Raw genomic sequence first — 25721 nt, forward strand, 5'->3', positions numbered from 1 at the left:
AATCTTTTAGGGTTTCTGTTGAGGGAACTAGGGTGATGGAAATCAGTGTTCTAGCAATACATGGTTAAACTTAGTTTTAGCATTTAATTATGTGGATTAGACACTCTTTTCCCCTGCTGACCATCTCAGAACGGAGCTGCAACCTCCACAAAGTTCATCAAAGACCCAAACAATTCATGTTATTCAAGACATTTGCCTTTAAAAATCTGTTTTGTAACATGTTGGGCTGCAATATTTATTCTAGATCTTCAGTTGAGTGAAATACAGGCTCATATCTGTGTTAAGGGAGCACACTTTACCAGCAAGCCAGGAGATAAAGGTATTTCCATCATGTATTCCAGTGTTTGGCAGTTGTGTTTGGCCTATTCATACTGTCAAACATCAGCGAAACTTACACAACGACTCTCAGAGATAGCCATAAATTCACTTTTATGGAAGCTCTTCTAGCACCGTGTATTGCAAATGTCACTGTATTTCTGCGAATGCATTACTTTAACTCACTTCGGTCGCAGTGATCCCCATGCAGACCGGCTGGGCACTGACGCTGACATTGTCCTGTCATGTGATGACAAGACACTCCCTCTGGACACTGGCATTTTGATTTACATCCTGGACCGTAGTATCCACTATCACACTCTAAACAGCAAAGAACAACAGATAAAACATGCTTGCCACACACAAGATGTCAATCAAGTGAATGGGACTCCCTGAACTGACCCAAGCTGCAGGTCTTGCCCTGATAGCCGGGCTTGCACACACATGTTCCATGACGTCGATGGCACTGAAGCGTGTTCTGCTGCACACACTGACACTCCGATGAGCAGCCAGATCCATACGACCACTTGGGGCAAGCTGGAAAAGACATTGTACAGGACATTCTGTTTACAAGCAAGAGGAGCATCAAATGTTAAAAAGATAACATTATTAACCCAAATATGACATGTTCCTGGATCAACATCTTTGTTAGTTCTGCAATCCACTGAATCAATGTTTCAATGAATCAGGTGTTACATTTAATTCAATTTAATTACATTTAAACCATTAAAACATTTATTATTCATAATCTGAATTTGTTAATATTTTTTAATGGAACCCAAGCTAACATGAGCTAACAACGAACAGCTGTATGTTTATTACCATCTTTATTGCCATATGGTTTGGAATAGGATTAGGGCTTTGATTGCTTCATAGGAATGTTGTGAAAGTCCAGAAAAGGATGCTGATCCAGAAACAAGTCCTACTTGGGTAAATCACACTGTGCGAGTATCTCCTGGAGTTTTAAGTCACTGTCGGTCTAATATACTGCTGGACTTACATAGGTGACAAAACCTGCCATAGAGTCCCGGATCACACAGACAGGCTCCATACGTGCGATGGCAGCCGCCGTTATTAGCACAGTTACATTTCTTGTTGCAGTGCTTTCCGTATAGTCCCTTCGGACAGCCTGAAGAACACAGAATAAAAATGACATACTCTAGCTAAAGCACAAGGCATATTTCATCTAAACATGCCAACAGTGATTTGAACAGCAGATTTGGCACAGATACTGTTTAATTTTATGTTGCAACCTCGCAGTCACTCACCGTCCTGGCACAGGTCTCCACTGACTCCAGGTGGGCAGCGGCACTTCCCACTGATCGGGTCACAGGTGCCACCATTCTTGCACTTGCAAGTGAATGAACAGTTTCTGCCAAATGTTCCCTCTGGACAGGCTAAAATGGACAAAAGCAAGTGTTATTTTATACAGAGTAATTATAATCAATGCAATCAATAATCAAATCAGTATATTAGAATAATTTCTGAAGGATCATGTGACAGGGTGTAGACTGGAGTAATGATGCTATGATGAAAACCATAGAATTCAATTAAATTTACAAATATATTAAAATAGAAAACAGTTATTTTAAATTGCAATAATATTATAGGTTTACTGTTATTTTTAATAAATAAATGCAGAATCTTCTCAAAATGTGAAAAACCTCAAACTTTATTGTTATGCATAACATAAAACACACACTTTGGTTACAAATGGTTGCTGTCCAACCGTCTGGGCAGTCACAACCGTCTCTGTCAATGTTACACAGTCCTCCGTTCGAGCAGTCTTCACACGTCAGGCTGCAGTCATGGCCAAACGTCCCATTCAAACACACTGTGACCAGACAGAGGTAAGGGTAAAAAGAAGCAAGAGCCCCTAATAATATATAAAGACTCTAGATGTATAACAACAGACCAAATTTCTCAGAGAGGGTGCTCTCTGAGCGCAGCTCTCCAAAGCCATCGTCGTCCTCATAGTCGTGATGGCGCTCCAGGGGTTGTGGGTAATCCTGGAGGAGAGTGAGATGAAGGAGAGGTCTCTCAACCAACACTGGATTGGACAATTCCTTCACCGCTCTCTCCAAGGCTACACAGAACAGAGAGAGAGATAGATATATTGACATGATTAATGTTGTCTTGGTGTTACACCAACTATGCAAGTTATAATGCTGTTTTTATTACAAAATAAGCCTTGACAGGATGATTAGATGTTGCTGGCTGGACAATATCCTGCTTATTGGACAGATATTTATGTAATGGATGCACATTCTCAGTAGTCAGATCCCCTTTAGCTTTCACTGAGTGGTTGCTAGTCTACCTATTTACTTAGCTATGTACATAGATTATGACAAAAACAAAGATAAATCTACAATATTCAGACCACCAAACAATTGTGTTTATTTATTATGTATATATAAATACATAAACATACAGAAAATATTTAGATGTCTATACATTTATTTATTTATATTATTATATTATATATCAATATATTTAATATATAAACATAGCATATTTTTCTGAAATATATACATGCATGTGTTTGTATTCATATATACATAATAAATATACACAGTAAACACTCATATATTATGTAAACAAAAACTTTTATTTTGGATGTGATTAATAATTTGTCAGCACTATGAAATACACATTAAAACAAATAACAAAATACACATTTAATTATTCAAATAAAAAAATACTGAATATTTCACTGTGTGAAATGCTATGTACTGTAGGGAATCAAATCACAATTATTTAGAAAATGAATTGCATAGTTTAGCAATTATTTTACAAAATTATTACTGGTACAGATTTCACTCTGACTGGTCTGAGGTCATTTTTATGTATGATAGACCCTCAACTATTAGCGGTATCTTTCTACTCAAATAAAATAAAATAAAATACTTATTTGCTAAGCACCTATGAAATACCAGATAATGTATAGACCGCTGAGTATAATCACAAACATAACCCTTTACAATTTAAGTGATGCAACACATTGTGTTTATTATGCAATTATGGCCAGATGGCTGTACATTAATCACTACAGATTTGACCACAGAATGTTGTGATTGACCAATCAGGATCAAGTATTTTCAGAAAGCTATGCATAAAGCCATCCTAATGCACACCACATACAATAACTGATGTCCACTATACACCCCATGGTGTACTTACGAATACAGGAGTGTCTGTCTTCAGCAAGTCGGTTTCCAAACTCACAGAAGCAGTGATAGGAGCCAGCTGTGTTCTGACATGTGTGTTCACAGCCCCCATTATCAGACAGACACTCATCCACATCTAGACACCAGTGGAAAACACAACACTCTTTATGCAACATGATGTATCTAGTGCTGTTTATTATTATAGCACATTGCCAGTAACTGATATGTCTCCTTGCTCTTTTTAATAGTTGCTTGTACCGTCACATCCGCATCCATCATTGTTGAGTCTGTATCCTGCCCTGCAGTAGCACTCATAACCTCCGGGGTAGTTTGTGCAGTCCTGCTCACAGCATGAAGTTCCCTCCTCACATTCTTCTAGATCTAAAGCAAAAAAAAGCAGGACAGGAACAAGGCCACAAGCCATCGGCATGTATTAGGACCCTGTAGACTGAGTATTTATATAAGGAGAATTCCAGTTATGATGAGAGGTCAACATTTGGAAAGAACCTTCAGGGCACAGCCAGAAAAACAAGACCTACAACTGCTGAGATCCAGCTGGCTGACATATGCTTTTGTAGGAAATAGTCATTAATATTGTTTGAGGAATGAAGATTTTAAAGGTTTATCAGTGCAGCTGCATGCACACTGAATCCAAGAGATGGATTTCATTGGAGTTATTCTGTAAAACTTCTTTATGCATCTGTCTGTACACCTGCACGCTCACCCAAACAGGCTTTGAGGTCCTCCGCGAGCTGATAACCCTGGTTGCAGCTGCAGACGGGTCCGAGTGTGCCATGCTGACAGTGGTGTGAACAGCCACCGTTATCCGAGTCACAACTATTAACGATCTCTATTGCAATACCTACAGAGAGTCAATAATAAAAAGAGACAAGTGTTCAAAAATTATTATGAAGATACAGTAGCATGAATGCCATTGTATCAGATAATAAAAATGATAACTAAGTGTCATTTAATTCAAAATTCAAGACTTTTTGGTTGTCAAATATTAATGGACCATGTTCATTGTATTTAATAATGCAATATCAAGTGCAAGTCCAATATTGCTGATACCAATTCTAAAAGTACTGTTTTTGGTTCAACGTTTTCACCTCAACAATAAATTAAACTAATCAAATAATATACATTACCATTCAGGTTTGGAGTCAGTAAGATTTTAAAGAAACTAATGTTTTTATTCAGCAAGGATAAATCGGTCAAAGTGACATTAAAGACATTGATAGTGTTACAAGATTCACATTTCAAATGAATGCTGTTCTTCAGAATTCCTCTTTAGGAATTCTTTAAAAAAATCACTGTTTGCACAAAAATACTGATATTTACAATGATGGTAATAATGTTTCTGGAACACCAATTAAGTTTAAGGTAACTCACGGTAGCATTTCCTGCCATCAGAGCCCAGCTCGTATCCTGGATTGCAGATGCATGAGAAGGAGCCCGGAGTGTTCCGGCAACTGTGAGCGCATGCCGCCAATCCTGTTTCACACTCATCGACATCTGAAACACACCAATTACAAGCTACTGATGACATGTAGCCTTTTTCTATTTATACATACATCTGATTAGATGAGATTCCAAGTTGAGTCACTTTTAGTCAGACAAACAGAAATTTCTGCCTCTTACAATCACTTAAATAAAAATCATTGAGTGCAACCTCTCAAGCGCTAATATGTTCCATCATGGACTTCAGAGTGGAAATCTCTGCTCACTGTTTCACTGAGATGATGAACCAGGTTCTACAGCTTTCAGCCGTCTAATCAAACACAGTGCTTCCACTGTTCTCACACCATGGGAAAGAAACTTCTTTAAAAACTTTGGGAAAAAGAGGATCCAGCAGATGAGAGACCATTTAATTCTTTCCATGACAGTGTAACTGAACCCTAGCGTGGTGGAAAAGCCCTTCACTGCTGCTGTCAGAAGCTTTTACCTTCACAGCTCTTCTGGTCCGGGGCCAGCATGAAGCCTTGGTGACAGCTGCACACAGCATGACCGCCATCACTGCGACATAAGTGCACACAGCCGCCGTTCCTCTCCGCACATGGGTTCCTCTCTGAAACACATGCCGTTTAAGTCAGATCTTGTAAGTCATTTCACTGACTGTCTCTCTCACGCACACAAACTCTCATTATCTTGTCAACACAATCCATGTAAGAGGTTACACATACATCATTTCTGCAGTCTTTCTCTATCTGAAGTCCAATACTTCCCTTGCCAGCTTTGTTTCCTCAGACACATTATGACATAAAACACATAATACATACAAAGCAGTTTTGAGACCATTTGGAGGACAGATTTTGATCCAGAATAAATAAGAAAAGAAAAATGTATGGCGTCATATACTGCATTTGGAGAGCAACAAATAATGTCAGGTTTATACCTGCCATAAACTTACTTTTCAGCACGTTTTACAGATTTGGGGAAGCAAATCTCGGTCATATGATCTGTTTAAAACCAAAATACACATTAACTAAGTATTAATAGTACTCTGGTAATTGCATGTCTTTTAGAAGTACTTACTTATAAAATACTATCACTTTCAGTTTTTGTGCATTTGAGTGGTGGTGATTTTTTCTGCTTATTACATATTATGCCAGTAGGTGGCAACAAGTGACTATTTTTATGAATGCATAACTCATTCATTAACTCAACTGATTTATTCGACACTGATTTATTAAGAAATGGAAGAAATGGCTCCCACTGTCCAAATATGCCTATAGTAGGTGAAAAACAGTATGTCAAAAGAGTAGTATGAATCTAAAATCTGCATCTGATTAACACAACTATCACATGAAGTAAGCAACTGATGCTGTCGGGAATGTTATAATAAGTACATCAGTACACCAGGAATTCATTTTTAACTATATAGTACAGCCTTTTTTACAGTTTGCACAGTAAGCTCTTCATCAGATATGGAATACTCAGACTGTATGTGATTTTGAACACAGCTACTGTCTTTAAGAGTCAGTGAATCATTCATTTAAATGATTTGTTCAAAATCACAAATTCACCTACCAACGCCATTACTGTATCTTGTTCAGAGATGCTTATGAATTTTACATTCTGTTTAGGCTCCATGTTGAACTCTTTTTACTGGCGGGTCAAAAAAGGGAACTGGTAAAATGTATCTAAAAATTAACTAACAATATTGAATCGAAGTTTCTCAACATTAACGTCTTGTTTATTTAACTGTTGTATAAAAGCAGTATCAAAATCATGTTTGTCTGAATATCAGTACTGCTATACTTTCTTTTTTTAACACAGAAGGAATCTATTTCCTGCAAATGTGCAAGATGTCCGATTCACTATAGGTAAATAACCAGAAAAACAACACTTTGCAGTTAAATTGTACGATTATTTATCATCCCCTAACCATGCAACAATTCAGTGTAATATGGTATTACCATCGCTGTAGCATTGCACAGCCATAGTAGTGTTTTAAGGATTGTCTAAATATTAAACTAGCACAGAGACTTTTGTCCCAGGACTCATCTGTACTTTGATCACAATAATATGAAAACAGTTTAATGGCAATGTTATCCATTTGCTGAATTGCACTGCTCTCTTATGAACACACACAGATGCTATCATGTGTTTTTATACTAGTTACTCAATAAGACACACATTCTCTCGGTCCCTTGTTCTTTCCCCTTGTCTTCAGCTAACTCTCAGTAGTAACACTTCATAGGGGAACAATTGGCTCTGGTGAGTGTCAGGACATTGGATCTGTGGGGCTGTGTACAGTGAATGTAAATTTTGGCAGACACACTGGAATTGACACAGCGTTCGCCAAGATGATGATGATGCTGTAGTCTGAATAATAAAAGTGTTTCTCTGTGAAAACGGCTATTTAAAGCAGGCCAAAATGCTTTCAGATACTGCTGTTCAAGTGACTCACACTGCGCTAACTGAGGTCTGTTTTCAAGTTCATAGTTTCTTGAATCCTTGATCCTGTTATTAAGGTTAGTTACTGCTTTTGAGCTGAACCACTTTTTGAAAGCATACAAGTTTTTCATTTGTGATTTAAGCCATCAAGTCAAAGTATACAAGTCAAGGGTATCTATGAGAAAACAGCACATCTGGGTTTTAGAGATGCTGATCACTTTCTTTACCATCCACTTTTCTGCCAAGAACCCTTCCATCCATACTTCCAAGAGCTACATACTGACTTTATGACATAGCCTTAGACCAAAGCTTTTGCTTCTTTCATCCTCTCGTCAGCATGCTCTCTGACTAACAGCATGTGATATGCACTGCCGGGACATTTTATGGACGACATCATGAACGTAACAAAACTTTCAGAAGGTAAAGAGTTTAAATAAGCAACAAAAAGAACTGCTTCTACACCCTGCTGAAACGACCGGCTTTGGCCATCGTGAACTTATACATTATACCGCTCCAGACTGTTTAGCACTAGGATCCAAAACATACTGAATGATATATGACTTCTGATTACTGTACTGTACTAAACTATTAATATTACTGTACAAAACATGAAGCTAAGTAAAACAACTACATTAACTGTTACAGTAAGTTGAACATGGAGGCTTGTAATTTTGAAACAGCAAACAAAACATAATTTGATGTTAATTTCGGTAGACCTTTTAACCTTTCTTGCAAACTCAACAAGACAAGCCACTGTTAGATGTCTATTTTAGATAAATGAAGAGAAAGCCTCACGTCTGCAGCGCTTTCCATCAGCTGTGAGCTGGTACCCAGGTCTACAGCGGCACTGGAAGTGAACTGGAGAAATTTGGACACATCCATGCTCACAGCCTCCATTATTCACTGAACAGGATAGGACAGCTGAGGAATAAAGAATCAAAGAAATGACTTTTAAAAAAAATAAATATATGTGTTTATACACAATATATACATCTTTACTATCACTTTTTATCCATTTAACACATCCTTGCTGAATAAAAGTATTAATTTCTTTCAAAAAGGAAAGGAAAAATAAAAGTACTGACCCACAGTAGTGTACATAGTTACAAACAATTCTCTCCATTTTGAATAAATGCTGTTGCTTTTTACCTTTTATACAAGAATCCTTAAAAAAAAAAAGTATTACAGGCTCCAAAATAATGTTAAGCAGTAAAAACTGCTTCCATACCGATAATAAATCAGTATATTAGAATGTTTTCTGACGTACCATGTGACACTGAAGTCTGGAGTCATGGCTGATGAAAGTTCAGCTTTGACTAATATTTTGTCATATATTTCAAAGTATATTAAAATAGAAAATTGCAATAATATTTTGCAGTATTATTGTTGTTTTTTTCTGTATGCTTGATCAAATGAATCCAACCTTTGAGCAGAAGAGACCCGATCAAAGCCATTGTATGCTACATTTACACACACACACACACACACATTTGTTTTTTTGTGAAAAGTGGGGACATCCCATAGGCGTAATGGTTTTTATATTGTACAAACTGTATATTCTATGGCCCTACACCAACCCCACACCTAACCCTAACCCTCAGAGGAAACTTTGTGCATTTTTACTTTCTCAAAAAAACTCATTCTGTATGATTTATAAGCGACATGGGTTATGTCCTCATAAGTCATCCTCTCCAATACCTGTGTCATACCCATGTCATTATACAGAGTTGTGTCCTGATATGTCACATAAACAAGTACACACACACACACACATACACACACCACACGTCTGATTTACTGTCCTTGTGGGAACTCTCCATACGCATAATGGTTTTTCTACTGTACAAACTGTATATTCTATCACCCTACACCTAAACTTACTCACAGGAAACTTTCTGCATTTTAACATTCTCAAAAAAAAAAAAAAAACGAATTCTGTATGATTTATAAGTTGTTTACACATGGGGACCTCAATTTAGGTCCCAAAGCTGACACGAGTCACCAAGAGTTGTGTGTATTCAGGTCTAAGAAAAACAAGACCCCCCACACACACATTTATATATAGTATATTTACATGTATATGATCTATTTGTCTTTTATACACATAATGAATGCAAGACATTAAACTGAAAAACAATTGTATTATTCTTGGAAGAAAATAATTAAAAACTGTCAGTACTTTGTTTGCATAAGAGTGCACTCACTTTATAAAATACTTTGTGGTAGCACCTTTGGCTTTAATTATATCAGTAATCCTGTTTATTCTGGACCCCGTCAATGTAGCACATCTGGATTTTCTTTTTCTTGCAAAAGAGTTCAAATTGCAAGAAGACTTCCAGTTCACAGTCCGGTGTGGGTCGGTTCAAAGATTTGTTACAGATCTGAAGCCTGTCCGCTGACACCAATGCCAATCCTGGACACTGATCTTTCTTTTTAAAACCATTTTCTGTTTCAGCAGGCTGTGGGATTTGGTGTATCCTTATTTAACTTTCTGGCAGCTTTCTAAACATAGTCCTGTCGAAAGCATTCTCACTTATCATCCAAAATAATACCAAGCAATTATTTTCAGAAGCTGAATCATTTAGTGAAAGCAGTTCACTGCAAACTGACCTTTTTTTTTTTTCCAGATGACTGAAATGAAGCTTTGATGGAAAAACAAACAGTCTCTCATCATACTCAAGTGTTTGGGTTGTGATACTTAGCGATGTTGCCGTTCTTCTGTTTTTCAACAAGGATAATCATCTCAGGACAGAAACCAATCATTAATTATATTCAGTAAAATACCAACTAAACAGCTTTGTTCTGCGCTATTAAAAAGACATCTGGTGTGGTGATAAGGGAACGGTCAACGTGAATGTTTGATGACTGACATTGAATACTCTCTGAATGACCAGGAACCTGTACTGTGTAATTTAGATCTTGAATGACTAGCAAAGATACTTTTGGAGTAAATCCTGAGGTGTGTAAGATTTAAGACTAAAGACTGGGGCATGTGCTCCTTCATTATCTGGGTTCTAATGATTCAGCGGAGGGCAGATGATGTCCTGTCAGCACCTTTCAGTCCGTCTTCTCCACCCTTTTCCTCTGAATGTTCACTCATCTCTTTCATCAAACAGGGTCAGACAAAGGTTACAGCTGAGCTCCAGGTAAACACACTGTACAGTTAATGTAGTCTCATTCAGTCAATTTTCTGGCCATCTGCACTCAAAAATGGCCCTTCACAGAGGCTCTCTCTGTAAGTATGCTGTTGTGCTACCGTTAATTGTTAATACTTTTAAGTGCTTTTGAGGCTAAATTTGCATCAAACCCTTAAAAATGTTTTATTTGAGGCATTAAATAGCAAGTAAAAAATGTCCGAAAGAAGAACCGCATGTTTTTTGCTTTGTTTTCTAAATGACTTATGTTTGTAAGTTAGACTTACTACAGGTTATTTAGATTTTTTTAAGGTTTTTTGAAAGTCTGTTATGTGCAACAAGGCTACAATATTTGTTTTCATTTTTATACTGATTTTTTAAAACAGTAAAACAATATAATGAAATAATATTTTAAATAATATTTAAAAATGTTAAATTGTATTTTTTTTTATTATTAATTTCTCAAACATTTCACATTATCAATGTTCAAATCTGTTGTGCTGCTTAACTTTTTTTGTTAATATTTAGCAAAAATATTTGTATTTATATTTTTTTGAAGAATAAAAAAAGATTTATTTCAAATAGTAAACTTTTATAACAATATAAATATCTTTCTGATCAGTTTAATGCATTTATTCATGAAGTAAGCTTTGAATTGAAAAAATAATAATTGTGTTGTAGGATAGGAACTATTTCCCATCTGAAAGCAGACAAAAAGTAAAGCTAAAAAGACTTAAAAAGACAACACTGTCTATGACATGTTTAAGTACTTATTACTTTTAGATGGAAAGACATTCTGATCACAACATCTGTACATATTTTAACTATTTTAACTATTCTATATAACCTTCAAACTGCTGAACATTTATTTGAAAAAATAAAATAAAATAAAAAAATTCACACCAGTTTGGAATAATATATTTCAGATAACCATGCCACTAACTGACACATACGAAAAAAAAAAAAAAAAAATCCAATGACAGTTACAAATTCCACTTACAGTACACATATATATATAGATCACTGTTAAAATGTGTCACCATCACAAGGAGAATAATACTCCAAACCACAAACCTTAAGCCATGAACAGTCTATATTTCAGCACTGAGACTGAATATATACTGGCATAACAGGCATATCAGTCATCCTTCACGAGGAGGAGTGAGCTGTCTGTCCTAAAAAATCCTTCCAAATAATATTTGCACACTGTCCAAAACATATTTGAAAATGTCATTAAAAAATCCTACATAAATGAGACAACTCTCTCTCTTTTTAAATTAATTATCAATTAAAAGTGATAATTCTTGAAACAGGAGAAGTTTTTGGAGAAGTGTAGATGGAAAGCGGTGTCTAAAGGATAATTATAATATTTCTTTTGGCAGAAAATCCTTGGATGAATTAAAAATAATTAAGGGTTTACCTGTTGGCCATAACTCATGAAGTATCAGCAAGATTACCAACTTCTCAAATGACTGTTAACCAAAACCAAATGATCCTGGATTAAACCCTCACTGATTAATTAGTGGCATCTGTTTCTGGTTTATTCTCGTAGTGTGTTCCATCCCACTCAGCTTTGGTTCAGATTGTGGTTCTATGGAAGAGATGGTTTGATAGCGGAAAAAAAACTGAGAAATGAGCCTGAAGCCTGACTGGAGCTCTCTTGGGAAGGTAAACACTTAGCTGCTGATTCAGCTAAAGCAGAATGAACCAACAGAATCAGCAAAGTGAACAAATCCCAGAATGCATCTGGAATATAAATGTTTCCTCTGTTTCAAACTGTCTTGGAAACTGAAAAGAATGTTCTAGGTTTTGACTTGTTTTTTGTTTTTTTGTAAATACAACAGCATTTCATTGCTATTATTGTTAAACTGACATAAAGATGAAATCAAATAAAATATCAGTATAAGATAATAAACAGATCCCAGAATGCATCTGGGATTTAAATGTCACTTGTCTATGTTAGACATCCAATGCCTTATTTGTTTTTTGCTTGTTTAAAGTATTCTATGGTAATGAACAGCATATCACAGACGCTGAATAATCTGATGCTATTTTACATTCCATTAAAGATTTATTCAGTAATCTGATAGAATTTCATGTACTTTACACTAATAAAACTTGCTGTTTGGCAGTGAAGTGTTAAATCTCAGAGCCAAGAGTCCAACTGAAACATTGCACCCCATGAGTGCACACAGAAAACCACAAGATTCTAACCATATTACAAGGGAAAAAAGCTATAACATTTCCAAGTCATGTCCAAATGAAAGTCTTTTTCAGCTGACATGTGGCACCCCAGCTGATGAAGATGCTCATTGTGTGGCATAGCATTGGCTTTGAAGAAGTTATTTGACTGGTATCCTCGTTTGTCATTTTTATTTACCATGTTGATTTAATGTTTACAAAGTTTCTATAAAGACATTCCTGAGCTCTGGAATGGCACCATTCAAAATCCATGTTTTTTTATCGCCACATATTTCAAACACAAACACCATTAGCTAAACTGATATGCTTGCAAGAACGTTTTATTCCCACAGTGTTTTTCCTTTGAAAACAGAATTGTTGGGTTTCACCTGATACCTTCTACACCAACAGTCACATTTGAATAGATGGATGTGATGGTTTGATAGCGGGCCTGGCAAGAGAACAGTTGGGACCTGGTCTGGTCTATCTCGAAGGTCCATCACAAACTCACCATGACAAGACCCGTACAGTAGCAAACATTCCACTATTAAGAAAACAAGAGGCTCTTTGATTCCCCCTCATACACAGAGCTCAAGGTGGGGACCCCTGCTAGCTTTAAAGAAAAACCCGTCCTAAGGCCATGATGATTACAGTCTCTACACCTTTGGATGCAGGCCAGTCTGTCAGTGACCTCTCTCGACCCCCGAACGACTCACCTATGCAGGTGCGGCCGTCTATGTGCAGGCGAAACCCCGGGTTGCACTCGCAGTAGAACGAGCCTCTGGTGTTCACACACCTATGCTGGCAGCCCCCGTTGTGAACCTGGCACTCATCAATATCTGAGGAAGAAAAAGTGGACACATGGGGCCACATGTTAGAATGTGGTTTGACTCTTGCACAAGTTTTCAAAGCATTCACCTAAGAAAACAAGGAATGTCATTCTGACTTCCTTAATTAATTTATCCAAGACATATGCAAAAGCATTTATTTTCCTGCGTCAGATGCTACTCTGTTTCTTTTTAAATGAAAAAGTCCCTCTAACCTCCAAAATCAATAGCTGGCAGCTCGAATACCGTTGACACACTGAATCAAAATCAAAACCATGCTTTTAAAGTCATAATTATTGTCCTTGGATGAAACTGAAACCAATATTTTGTAATTGATCATACATTTTATGAAGTTTTAATCCATAAATTTAGGTGGATAATAAAACATGGATAATTCATTTTATTCCAATCTCTATAGATTTTATTAGTGTATGGTTATTTTCTTGTTGCCACATTTTTGTCAACAGTGTGTTTTTAAGTGACACATGCGCACCCTCACATACTATTTATTACTTTTTTTCATAATTTTTTTAATCTTCTTTTCTGTTTCACAGACAAAAGTAATACATGATGACAACTTTTGGGTAACTTTTTTGGGTGAACTACTGTATCCCTTTAAAACTGCTTCTAGGCAGTTCAAAAAGTTGTTACCGTAAGTTCACTTATGAAACTGTGGAAATATGCAATCTGCACATTATAAAGATCTTCAAGTGAATAAGTTCTTTGTGTCCTGTCTGATTCGGGCCATGTGTTTTACAATCACCCTGACCTTTATAGTAGTATTGCCAATGCTTCATCTAATTACAGTAAGCAGAACGATCAGGTAAGGATCAATGATGACAAGCTGAAACTTCATTTTTGTTAACTATGTATGGTGCATTTAAAAGGTCAAAACACTGCCATAAAATATGGCAGCAGCATAATATTACAGTGAGATTGAATAGATCTGACATTTTGAAAGGGAAAGCAAGCATGTTTGACTCAATACAGTCTACCTTCATTACTCCAGTTTCATACTCAGTTTACATTCATGACAACAGTAGATTCCACTGAGTAGCCTATTTAAGAAAAAGATGCAGGATGAGATTTTGGATAGGTCTAGTGCAGGTGCAGTGATGATCCAAGAGACATCAGAGATCTGTAGCAGTCCTGTGAATGCTCTGCTGGTGAGAACTCTAATGCCAGCAGACTGTGTCAATGATATTATATATGGATCTGTAATATCAATATGAACATCCTAAAATATGCATGGAACTGATTCAGGGAGTAGATATTAGTTGTTTCAATATATCGGTATTAATCTAAGACTGATTATAATCAGATGTTAATTATACAAATAATAAAAATGTAATTACTGAAACATATATAACACATACAGTTTAAATTGATTTATTAAAAAGAAACTTCCAATATATATATATATATATATATATATATAAATATACACTGAAAAAACTAAGAGCATTAGGGGGTTGAGTGTAAATTATGACATTATTTTCATTTTCATTTTTTTTTTTTTACTACAATTCATAAACTCCCTTCACAGGGATGCTTGTCCTATTGTTTTATATATCTTTCCAAGAGATATAGTGAAAGAGCCTTGAGAAAATTTTCCATAGTACTTGTTTTAATCCTCTTTATCTATAAATGAATTGGCCGATTAACTTTTTGGATAAATGAATGGAGGACTAAATTGTATTTTAAAGCAAACCTTAGACTATAATGGCCAATTTTCTGTAAGCTAGAATGATTTCCAGGACAAACGATATCAATACATTAAAATATAGTTCATGTAGAGCCAGAGAGACTTTTAGCTGTTGGATGCATGGCAAAAACTGAAGAATCCAAGGAGGGGATAATTCAAAGTATGAGTTACTGCAAACTATAATGAGGTGTCTCCATAACTGCTTATATTTTGGAGATAAATTTAAAGAAATCAGACACATTTATTCATTAAATATTCCAGTTTAAACTCCACAAGAACTCCTACTTACAATACAATACTTTCCTGTGTTGCGTTAATGCGTGTGAAGGTGGATTAAGTTCATATACGTTCACCTACAGTTCATCATATTTGTATAAAAAACTTTTAGCTTTTATAATTCATGCCTTAAATGAAAATCTCAAGCAACCATACCACTAGCCAGGAAGATGGAAGTGATGGTCCACTTGACTGCAGCGGTTTTACTCATTAAGACTGAACCTTAAAACTTTAAACCAGGCATTTAGACAGACCGTCTGACCCTGAGCAGTTCTGTTTAATGAAAGTGCTTTGATTAAGTGCAATAACAGCCCTGGAGCAGAGAATAAAGATTAAAGGTCCACTATAATTAATATGTGAAGAATAATTCAGTTCAACGCACTTAAACCAGAGGAAGCCATGTTACATTATTGCTAAATATGCTAGTCCACAAAAAATTATCTTAGATTTCAGATTTATAATTACTAGTAAATCAATATTGTAATGTTGTGTCTTGTTGCTAGGCAGATTATTTTCCTCTTTGTAATGGACCGTTGTTAAAACTAATCTACAAATTTAAATCTCAAATCAGTATTTTATGTCCATGTATTTATTTATGGTAAGAAGCCATGACATATTGGGGATAACGTCCAGTCAGCTGGTCATTATCCTAAAATAAACCCCTTCAGGGTGAGCAGATATTATCTGGCTGTATATTATATCTTAGTTATTTAAACCACAATGACATATAACAACAAATCTGGTTTAGATTTGGATGACAGTTAATACAGGGCTTATATGCTGATTTTCAATATTTCAATATGTAGTTTAAATAACTGTTACTAATGATGGATCATTTCGGTTTTCCTGCCAGACAAACAACTGCAAATGGAATGTAATAACAGACAGCCAAGAACTAGATGAAATCCATATTTGATTTAGAACAAACAAGTAATTATCTGACACAAGGGACACAGGCTTGATGTGACATAAACAGAGGAGAAAATAGATCCATGAATATAAAGACGTGAATAGGCAGACTTTTTACATTAAGTATTAAGTGTGTACACTGAAGCAAAAATTTAGCAGTGAAACAACTTTCACTCCAAAATTACAAGTTCGTTTCACAAATAAATGCAAAGAAACTGCAAGTAACACATGAGTGTGGAAGTCTTTTTTTTTCTTTTTTTTTTACCACAGCCTTTTTTCACTGTTTTCTCTAGTCATATAACACCAATGTTTAAATAAAAATATTTTTTTTCTGCATACATAGACAACTTTTATTGAAACTCCATCTCCCCAGTGGTGAAATACCCCTTTAATATGCAGAAACAACTATAAGTAGTAAATTTGTTTAATTATTTTGGTATGAGCATCTCGACCAGCCTGACACAGCAACTGGCTCAACCAATGGTGTGAGATTAGGGGTGGGACTATCTGCATGTCCAACCAATGGAAGACAGGAAATGGTATAAGAAGAAGTTTTACATTAATTTTTATGAATGAAAATAAGGTGATAATATACTTTTAAGTTAATCAAGGAAAACATTGACATTTCTTTTTAATTATGTGCTAATAATTAAATAGTCAGTCAGATAAAAAAATATGTTCAGGATATCTTAATTTCTCTCAGTTGCTTTAATGACAGCAGCACTCAAGCTGCATGGACTCCACAAGTTCTTCCACAAGAGCAGCTTGAGATTCAGTGGAAGCAAGAAGATTTGATTCACTGATATGATCAATGCCACACATTTGCACAATTCATCTCCACACGGAGACGGAGCTTACCCCAATCCGAACTTTTTTTTCCTCGTCTCAAGAAATATCCGCGTCCACACGAAACCGCATAATGATGTAGTATACATGCCAGACCAGTATGTGGCACTGTAATTCTGCCACAGAGATACACTTAAAACACAGAAGAAGACTTGGACTATGCTCATAAACCTTGCGTGTGGTACACAAACATGGAACAATACATTTATTAATTAGTGTTAATGTTAGTTAATAAAAGGACAATCGTTCAGTGTTTGTTCATGTTTTTGTTGCTGTTACGTGACGTAGAGGTGTCTGACTAGGGGGGAGACGTGGGCTGATGACATCATTGTTTCAGAAAATATACGGATTAGCCGTCCAGACGAAAACGCAAAGACGCCGTTTTCAAATTTATCCACTCTGGGACCCGGTTTAAAAAAATAGCGGTTTCACCTGATGAAAACGCCGGATCCGTGTGGACGAAACGCCTATCCGATAAAAAATTTGTGCGTATACACAGAAACGCGTCTCCGTGTGGACGGGGCCTAAATTTATTTCCAGGTTTAAATCTCAGAACTTTGGTCTCAGACTTCTGGATCCCACAGAAGGTAACAGTGCAACCCACATTTCAACCAAAATAACAAATGTGATGTTGTTTGGCCCTGCAGTTATGTCAGGTACAGCTGGGACACATGCAATTGAATAGGAAGGCCAAACCAATGACATATGTGAACTTGAACTCCTCAGGTCTACAGGTTAGAAAAACAACTGCTTCTTATCACGATAACCCTGAGTTGAGGTCAAAGACCTTTGCTTTGAAGTTTAGCAAAGATCTGGCTTGATATCACAGATGCGAGCCACATTTTAATCTTGCACTGCTACCTGTATTACAAACATTACAGGCTTGTGTGAAGACCGTCAAATTCGGTTTGCCAGGGAAGTGGGTCTTAAAAATGCATAGTTCTGTGATGCCAGAATCTAAGTCTGTCTTCCACATTGTTGGAGTAAAGAAGACACATCAAATAGCAAATCAGGAGGCAAAATGTTAGTCCAATATTCATAAATAAAGAAGATCAGAGGAATTCTTATAGTGGACATCTCTGACTGCAGACTGATTATGTCAAGCAGCCTCCCTTTAATCCAAAACACGTTTCTCCTTAATCTTGCATTCCGTGTAAGAGAGCATTACCCTGGAGCACGTTCATTCAAGTCCAGCTCTCTGTTGAAGGCTATTACGGAAACCTTGGAACCTCAAACCTTACAAGACCCAGATTAAGTCAAAGAGACCATTAATTCTAACTGCAAGAATTTGTAATATACACTACAGTTGGAAAGCTTGGGGTCAATTCGTTTTGTTGTTGTTTGTTTGTTTGTTTGTTTTTTAAATACATTCATTCATTCATTCATTCAGTAAGGATGCATTGACAGTAAAGACATACATAATTTAACAAATGAGTTCTATTTTAAATGAATGCTGTTCTTTCTACCTTCCTATTTAAAGAAATCATTTTTTTTTTACATCCTGAGTTTCGACAAAAACAATGTCATATCAGAGTGATTTCTGAAGGATACTGAAGATGGGAGTATAATGCCTGCTGAAAACTCAACTTTACCATCACACAAATAAATTACATACATCAAAAAATATATCAAAATGAAAAAAAAATATTTAAAATAATATTGCACAATATTACTATTTTTACTATTGTTCTGATCAAATAAATGCAACCTCGGTGATTCTTTAATTTCTTTAATCGTTTTGCCCACAGGTAACACAAATCAACTTGTCTTTCACATCATTTGGCAGAGAAAGAAAGAATGGAAGTTGAATAAACTGTATATGCCGGAACATTCTTGTCTTTCCATGACCTTAGTGTCATCTTCATAGGTGTTGCAAAAGATGTAACCCTTGGGTTGTTTTAAAACTCATTTATCCCAAACAGCTTACAAATCATCCTTTACATGCAAAACAGACCTTATTTTCACCAAATGAATAACAGGCATGGGAGAAAAAGCAGTTTTTTTTTACTTTACCAAAAATATCACTGTCAAATGCTGAGCTTAAGTTAGTTTACTCTGATAAAGTGATTGGTTAAGTCTCCCTAATACTCCCAATCCCTCAATCTAGAGCAAATCCATAAATCCAGCTCTAGAAATTACTTTTCAACACAGTCTAAACTCTTTTTCACTTCAAAATTGCAAGTGAAATATTACTTGAAAGGACTAGGAAGTCTAAATTACACAGTTTTGCAGGTTCCTAAAGCTGAAAACAAAACATTCGTCTTATTTGGCAAATACTAATGTAGCAGCTTATTATTTGTTTTGTTACACATCTGACATCTGTTCACGGCGGAGTGAAGGCATTATCGTCTCCTGTCCTTCATGGTGAATTATGAGTGCTGAAAGAAGCTTCTTTGGTCACAGCCAAAGCGGTACCAAATCATACAGCATGACTGAGCACTGTCCCAGAATTTCTCTGAATTCGTACAGTCATTAAACTAATGCGTTCCACCACATTCCGGCTCCGAGTAGGAAAAACAAAATGAAAACCACAAAATAAAATAGCGAAAACCTGAAAATCGAATGCTTAATAACAGTAATTGTTATTCCCTTAACCAAGGGGAATCAGTTCACTGAATCAACTGAATCGATTAACAGTGAATCCAGTAACACTCACCTGCTCCCAGGTGTCCTGAGTTGTATCCCTGATATCCATTGAAGCAGGTGTAGCAGTTCCTGTGATAGTAGCGGTAACGTGTATTTCCAGCACCCAAACATGGTACCAGCTGAGTCCAGAAAGTAAATATGAGCACTAACCTCAGCCACCCGGACAGCATTGTCCAAGCGCAATGTGTTGCAGACCTCACTCAAACAGAAAGAAATACGATTATGCAAACAAAACAGTATAAACAGACTCTCAGCATGTCCATTATGCAACAGTAGAGAACAACTGCCGCTGTGGGCTTGAGAAGCTATTTAAATAAGCTGTGTGTCCTGGCAGCAGAATCAAGTAATTTCACTCTCTCTCTCTCTCTCTCTCGGCATTGACAGACATGTAGTTTCTCGTGGCTCTGTCTCTCCTATTATGTCTCCATCGCCTGTGTCCAGGCCAGGCCTCAGCAGTCCCACCTCCTGTCTGTCTCTGCTCCTCCCTCCTGTTCTCTTAGATATTGAAGTTTACCAGATCTTGTATGAAATGTGCCCTCAAAACAAAACAGTGAACAGTGGAGATTTTCTAATTTGGGCTCACATTCTGGTCACTTTTGCTTTTACTATATTGAGTATTTCTTTTCATCTTGGCTGTTATCAAATTCATTATGGCCATTGGGAACAGTGTTGGGTTTATTGCATTACTAAATCGTTTTTACTGCACTTTAATTACATTTCCCTTGAAATAAGTAATCCCTTTAAATAAGGGATTACTCTGAAATGTTCTGTAATTTGACTACACAGTTACTTTTGATGTAGTTGCTTTAAACACTGTATGGACTATAGAGCAATTCTATATAAAGCTTTAGAAGTACTAATAAACAGCCAGTATGCTAATAATTGGTCACAAAGCAGATTAATCAGATTTTTTTTTTTTTTTTGTGAGGAAATAAGAACAGGAAGCTGAACTTTTTAATAATCAAATTAGTCAAATATGGGCTTTCTCAATTATAAAACCACCTTTACAGCTGTCATGAGATCATTTTATTAAAAATATGAAAGAGCCCCAGTCATGAGTTCTCATATAGCCTTTGCTGTCATTAGCTCAGTGATATATACAGCCTGGGTTATTAATAATCTTTAGATCAATTCAACTTTTTTTCTACAGTTCAGAAGTTGAACAGCAATACAAATGAGTCACAAATAACCCTAATCTGACAAGTTGTTGGGCCATTGCAGTGAACCTTGAGGGAAAACTTTTTTACAGGAGGGTAAAGGGAACCAAAGAAAAGCTAAAACGCTGAACTTAATCAAAACATGGTATAGACTTACAAACCCAAGATACTGTAAGTCATGGAATAAGAGCCTGACCAGTCCAAACATGGCATATGTGCCTGCAGTATCAGATATCTTGCATCTTGAACAAGACAGTAATCTATCTTAAGTGACAAGGACAAGGAAATGTGTAGAGAAAAATAAGAGGGGAAGCATGCAACCAACGTAGTATCAGTTTTTCCGAGAGTATGAAGGTTGAGGGGAGTTTTAAAGGTGCAGCTGGACACGATTCAAGCGTCTCTTTTCATGTGAGTTTTGTGAGTCAGATGAAAGGAAGGTCACTGCATGTCGTACTCTCTGTGTGAATGCCTTTGTGTCAGTGAGGCGGTCTAAACTGCTGCCAGGTGTGGGTTAAGACTCATCTTAAACCATTTGATTAAATTACATTAATAAGGACACACAGAGGCTTCCCTAAATTACAGAAGAAAACTCACAGATACACACAATACAATGGTAAAACACACCATTACACATGCTGCAGCTATTTATTCAGAGAAAAAACTTCATGTTTGTCAGACAAACAGTAATATCCAACAAATGATACACATTAAACCTACTTAAGCAGGAACCATTGGGTTACAACTTAACATAGATAAAATATAAAACTAGAGCTGTTATTGAGAAGAAAAAACATGGAATTCATTACATCATTACTTTTTTTTAAATAATTGATTTAATTTTTTCATTTGTTTTCTTTTTAAATTGTATTTATTATTTACAATGTAAATCATTTCATTACATTTTTATGATGCATATTAAGATAAAACTATTTACATCAAAAATGACAAATATATCAAATGACATCATATGGAGGTTAAGTCCATATATAAATATTTACTAAGAAAATACATCAAATGAATCATTTTGAAGCTGCTACTACTTTAAACTACTAATAGTTATTAACAAAAGCTAATTGTGATTCTTCTCATTTCTCAATCCTGTTTCAGAATTTCAATAATGTGTGAAATAATGTTTGTAAAGCTTTATGCACGTTCACAGCATAATGCTCTGCTTTATGAGTCTGTTTTATCCAAACTGACACATTTCTGATTTGGTGTCACTGAAGTGTAGAAAATCCCTTATTGTTGAGGCTTTGGAAGCAAGTAAAAATGATAAAAATTGTTGGGGAAACACTGACAAAGAAAACAAATAGAAAACACAGTCCATTGCCATTGAACTTCCTTACACTTCCAGTAAGAACGTTGGAAAACATTTGAAAAATCCATTATTCACATGATTTTATGCTGATTGTAAAATATATGCTTGCTTCAGTCTTGCATATGAATGACAAATGAAAATCACCTGCTCATTTTTTATTTGGTTTGTTGGAACCAAAATCGTTGATCCTAAAAAAATACATCAAACTAAACTAAGCATTAAATCAGTCCCATTAAATTACAGTCAGCTTCACAAGGATAGAGGATCTGTTGGGGAGACTGAGAGTACAAAAACAATCAGTTCTCCTGCATAGATCAGATCTCAGAGTGTCCACATGTGTCTTGAGACACACAGGATCATGGTCCAGTATAAACTCGCAGAGCAGATACAGTGCACTGCCTCGAATCTGCAGTTAGTTAGAACGTAACTAGCTTGAATGAAAGTAGTTGAACGGTCACAGCAGTTGTGATTGATTCTGGTTAAATATCCTCATGAAGAACAGGACTTTGCTTAATCGGTTTTATAGGAGAGCAGCGTAACTCTAAAATGTCTGCAGAAATCCATTCTGCCACAGTATGAGATATCAATCTTCTTGAACTGAATCTTCCTGCCATCTGCCTGGCATAGGTCTTCGGGACTGGGAAGCATTAAACGGACAAATACACTTGGTGATTTTCAACTTGAATTTCAAGAAAAAAGCTTTCCATTTTACAGGACATAGATTTTTTTAATTATCTTCATTAGGTCATGAATTAAGTTAAATAGACCATATATCTTGCAGCACTGAAGCTGTTCCAATTATCCCTCCAGTGATTAACCATAAATCATATGGTGTCTCAGATGTTAAAGGTAAGCAGTTAAGAGAGTTAAAAGAGAGCTGTTTTTACATAATCTATCAAAGCTGCTGTATTTAGATTGAATGTCAAGAAGACTGCCAGTTTCAGCTCAGCTAAATATTTAGACTGTTGCCATTTAGCTTCGGTGATGTGCCAGGTAACTTGTCGGGGATCCACAAAAAATACACAGCTATAGTTCATAAAGATACTGACAGTCCTGGCCTATAGTTTAAAGTCAATGTGTCTTGCGAAATGGAGACTTCAACAAGGAGGGTATCTTAATTATTGTTTGATTTCAAACTAATATCAAACTTAGATTTTTTATGAGTAACAAAATAAAGCAAACCAAAGCAAAACAAAGTACCACAACACAAAGCAAAACAAATCAAAGCAAAGCAAAACACAATGCAACGCAACACAGCAACGCAACGTAACCCAACGCAACGCAACTCAACGCAACGCAACCCAACACAACGCAACGCAACGCAAATCAAATCAAATCAAATCAAATCAAAGCAAATTAAAAACAAAGCAAAGCAAAACACAACACAGCAACGCAAAGCAAAGCAAAGCAAGTCAAATCAAAACAGAGAAACACAAAGCAAAGCAAATTAAAAACCAAGCAAAGCAAAATAATAATAAAACAAAAAATACAAAAAAATTAATAAATAACTCACACAAACACACTACAACTAAGGAATATTATGTAAAAGTTTTTGCTAAGTCCTTATATAAGCCTCTCATAAAAAAGCCTCAACTTGACCCCAGAGAACTAGTTAATTATAGACCAATCTCGAATCTCCCTTTTCTGTCCAAGATACTAGAAAAGGTGGTATCCTCACAATTATATTCCTTCTTAGAGAAAAATGGTATATGTGAGGATTTCCAGTCAGGATTTAGACCGTATCATAGTACTGAGACTGCTCTCCTTAGAGTTATAAATGATCTGCTCTTATCATCTGATCGTGGGTGTATCTCTCTATTAGTTTTATTGGATCTTAGTGCTGCGTTTGACACAATTGACCACAACATTCTTTTGCATAGACTTGAACACTTTGTTGGCATCAGTGGAAGTGCATTAGCATGGTTTAAATCGTACTTATATGACCGCCATCAGTTCGTAGCAGTGAATGAAGATGTATCATATCGATCACAAGTGCAGTATGGAGTACCTCAAGGCTCAGTTCTAGGGCCGCTACTCTTCACGCTTTATATGTTACCCTTGGGAGATATCATCAGGAAACATGGTGTTAGCTTTCACTGTTATGCTGATGATACGCAGCTCTATATTTCCTCGCAGCCCGGTGAAACACACCAATTTGAAAAACTAATGGAATGCATAGTCGATATAAAAAATTGGATGACGAGTAATTTCTTACTGCTAAATTCAGAAAAAACAGAGGTGTTAATCATAGGGCCTAAAAACTCTGCTTGTATTAACCTAGAACACTGTCTAAGACTTGATGGTTGCTCTGTCAATTCTTCGTCATCAGTTAGGAACCTAGGTGTGCTACTTGATCGCAATCTTTCCTTAGAAAGCCACGTTTCTAGCATTTGTAAAACTGCATTTTTCCATCTCAAAAATATATCTAAATTACGGCCTATGCTCTCAATGTCAAATGCAGAAATGTTAATCCATGCATTTATGACTTCAAGGTTAGACTATTGTAATGCTTTATTGGGTGGTTGTTCTGCACGCTTGGTAAACAAACTACAGCTAGTCCAAAATGCAGCAGCAAGAGTTCTTACTAGAACCAGGAAGTATGACCATATTAGCCAGGTCCTGTCCACACTGCACTGGCTCCCTATCAAACATCGTATAGATTTTAAAATATTGCTTATTACTTATAAAGCCCTGAATGGTTTAGCACCTCAGTATTTGAATGAGCTCCTTTTACATTATACTCCTCTACGTCCGCTACGTTCTCAAAACTCAGGCAATTTGATAATACCTAGAATATCAAAATCAACTGCGGGCGGCAGATCCTTTTCCTATTTGGCGCCTAAACTCTGGAATAACCTACCTAACATTGTTCGGGAGGCAGACACACTCTTGCAGTTTAAATCTAGATTAAAGACCCATCTCTTTAACCTGGCATACACATAACATACTAATATGCTTTTAATATCCAAATCCGTTAAAGGATTTTTAGGCTGCATTAATTAGGAAAACTGGAACCGGAACACTTCACATAACACCGTACTTTCTACATCATTAGAAGAATGGCATCTACGCTAATATTTGTCTGTTTCTCTCTTGTTCCGAGGTCACCGTGGCCACCAGATCCAGTCTGTGTCCAGATCAGAGGGTCACTGCAGTCACCCGGATCCAGTACGTATCCAGACCAGATGGTGGATCAGCACCTAGAAAGGACCTCTACATCCCTGAAAGACAGCGGAGACCAGGACAACTAGAGCCGCAGATACAGATCCCCTGTAAAGACCTTGTCTCAGAGGAGCAGCAGGACAAGACCACAGGAAACAGATGATTCTTCTGCACAATC

General features: G+C 36.3%; 1 protein-coding gene across 1 annotated transcript in view; it reads right to left on the minus strand.

Annotated features, from left to right (window-relative positions):
* LOC128011746 (multiple epidermal growth factor-like domains protein 6) overlaps window positions 1-20326 on the minus strand; it is a 36785-nt gene extending 16459 nt beyond the window's left edge. The window contains exons 1-14 of the mRNA XM_052594451.1: window positions 19917-20326; window positions 13414-13536; window positions 8178-8303; window positions 5428-5550; window positions 4875-4997; window positions 4207-4344; window positions 3741-3863; window positions 3496-3618; window positions 2231-2401; window positions 2018-2149; window positions 1584-1712; window positions 1316-1444; window positions 718-852; window positions 502-636 (exon numbers count right to left, since the gene is read on the minus strand). Coding sequence (XP_052450411.1) covers window positions 502-636; window positions 718-852; window positions 1316-1444; window positions 1584-1712; window positions 2018-2149; window positions 2231-2401; window positions 3496-3618; window positions 3741-3863; window positions 4207-4344; window positions 4875-4997; window positions 5428-5550; window positions 8178-8303; window positions 13414-13536; window positions 19917-20076 — 1870 coding nt within the window. The 5' untranslated portion in view covers window positions 20077-20326. The remainder of the gene's footprint in view (window positions 1-501; window positions 637-717; window positions 853-1315; window positions 1445-1583; window positions 1713-2017; window positions 2150-2230; window positions 2402-3495; window positions 3619-3740; window positions 3864-4206; window positions 4345-4874; window positions 4998-5427; window positions 5551-8177; window positions 8304-13413; window positions 13537-19916) is intronic.
* Between the last annotated feature and the right edge of the window lie 5395 nt (window positions 20327-25721).

The sequence above is a fragment of the Carassius gibelio genome, chromosome B23 (genome assembly GCF_023724105.1).
Source record: "Carassius gibelio isolate Cgi1373 ecotype wild population from Czech Republic chromosome B23, carGib1.2-hapl.c, whole genome shotgun sequence".
NCBI classification, from domain to species: domain Eukaryota; kingdom Metazoa; phylum Chordata; class Actinopteri; order Cypriniformes; family Cyprinidae; genus Carassius; species Carassius gibelio.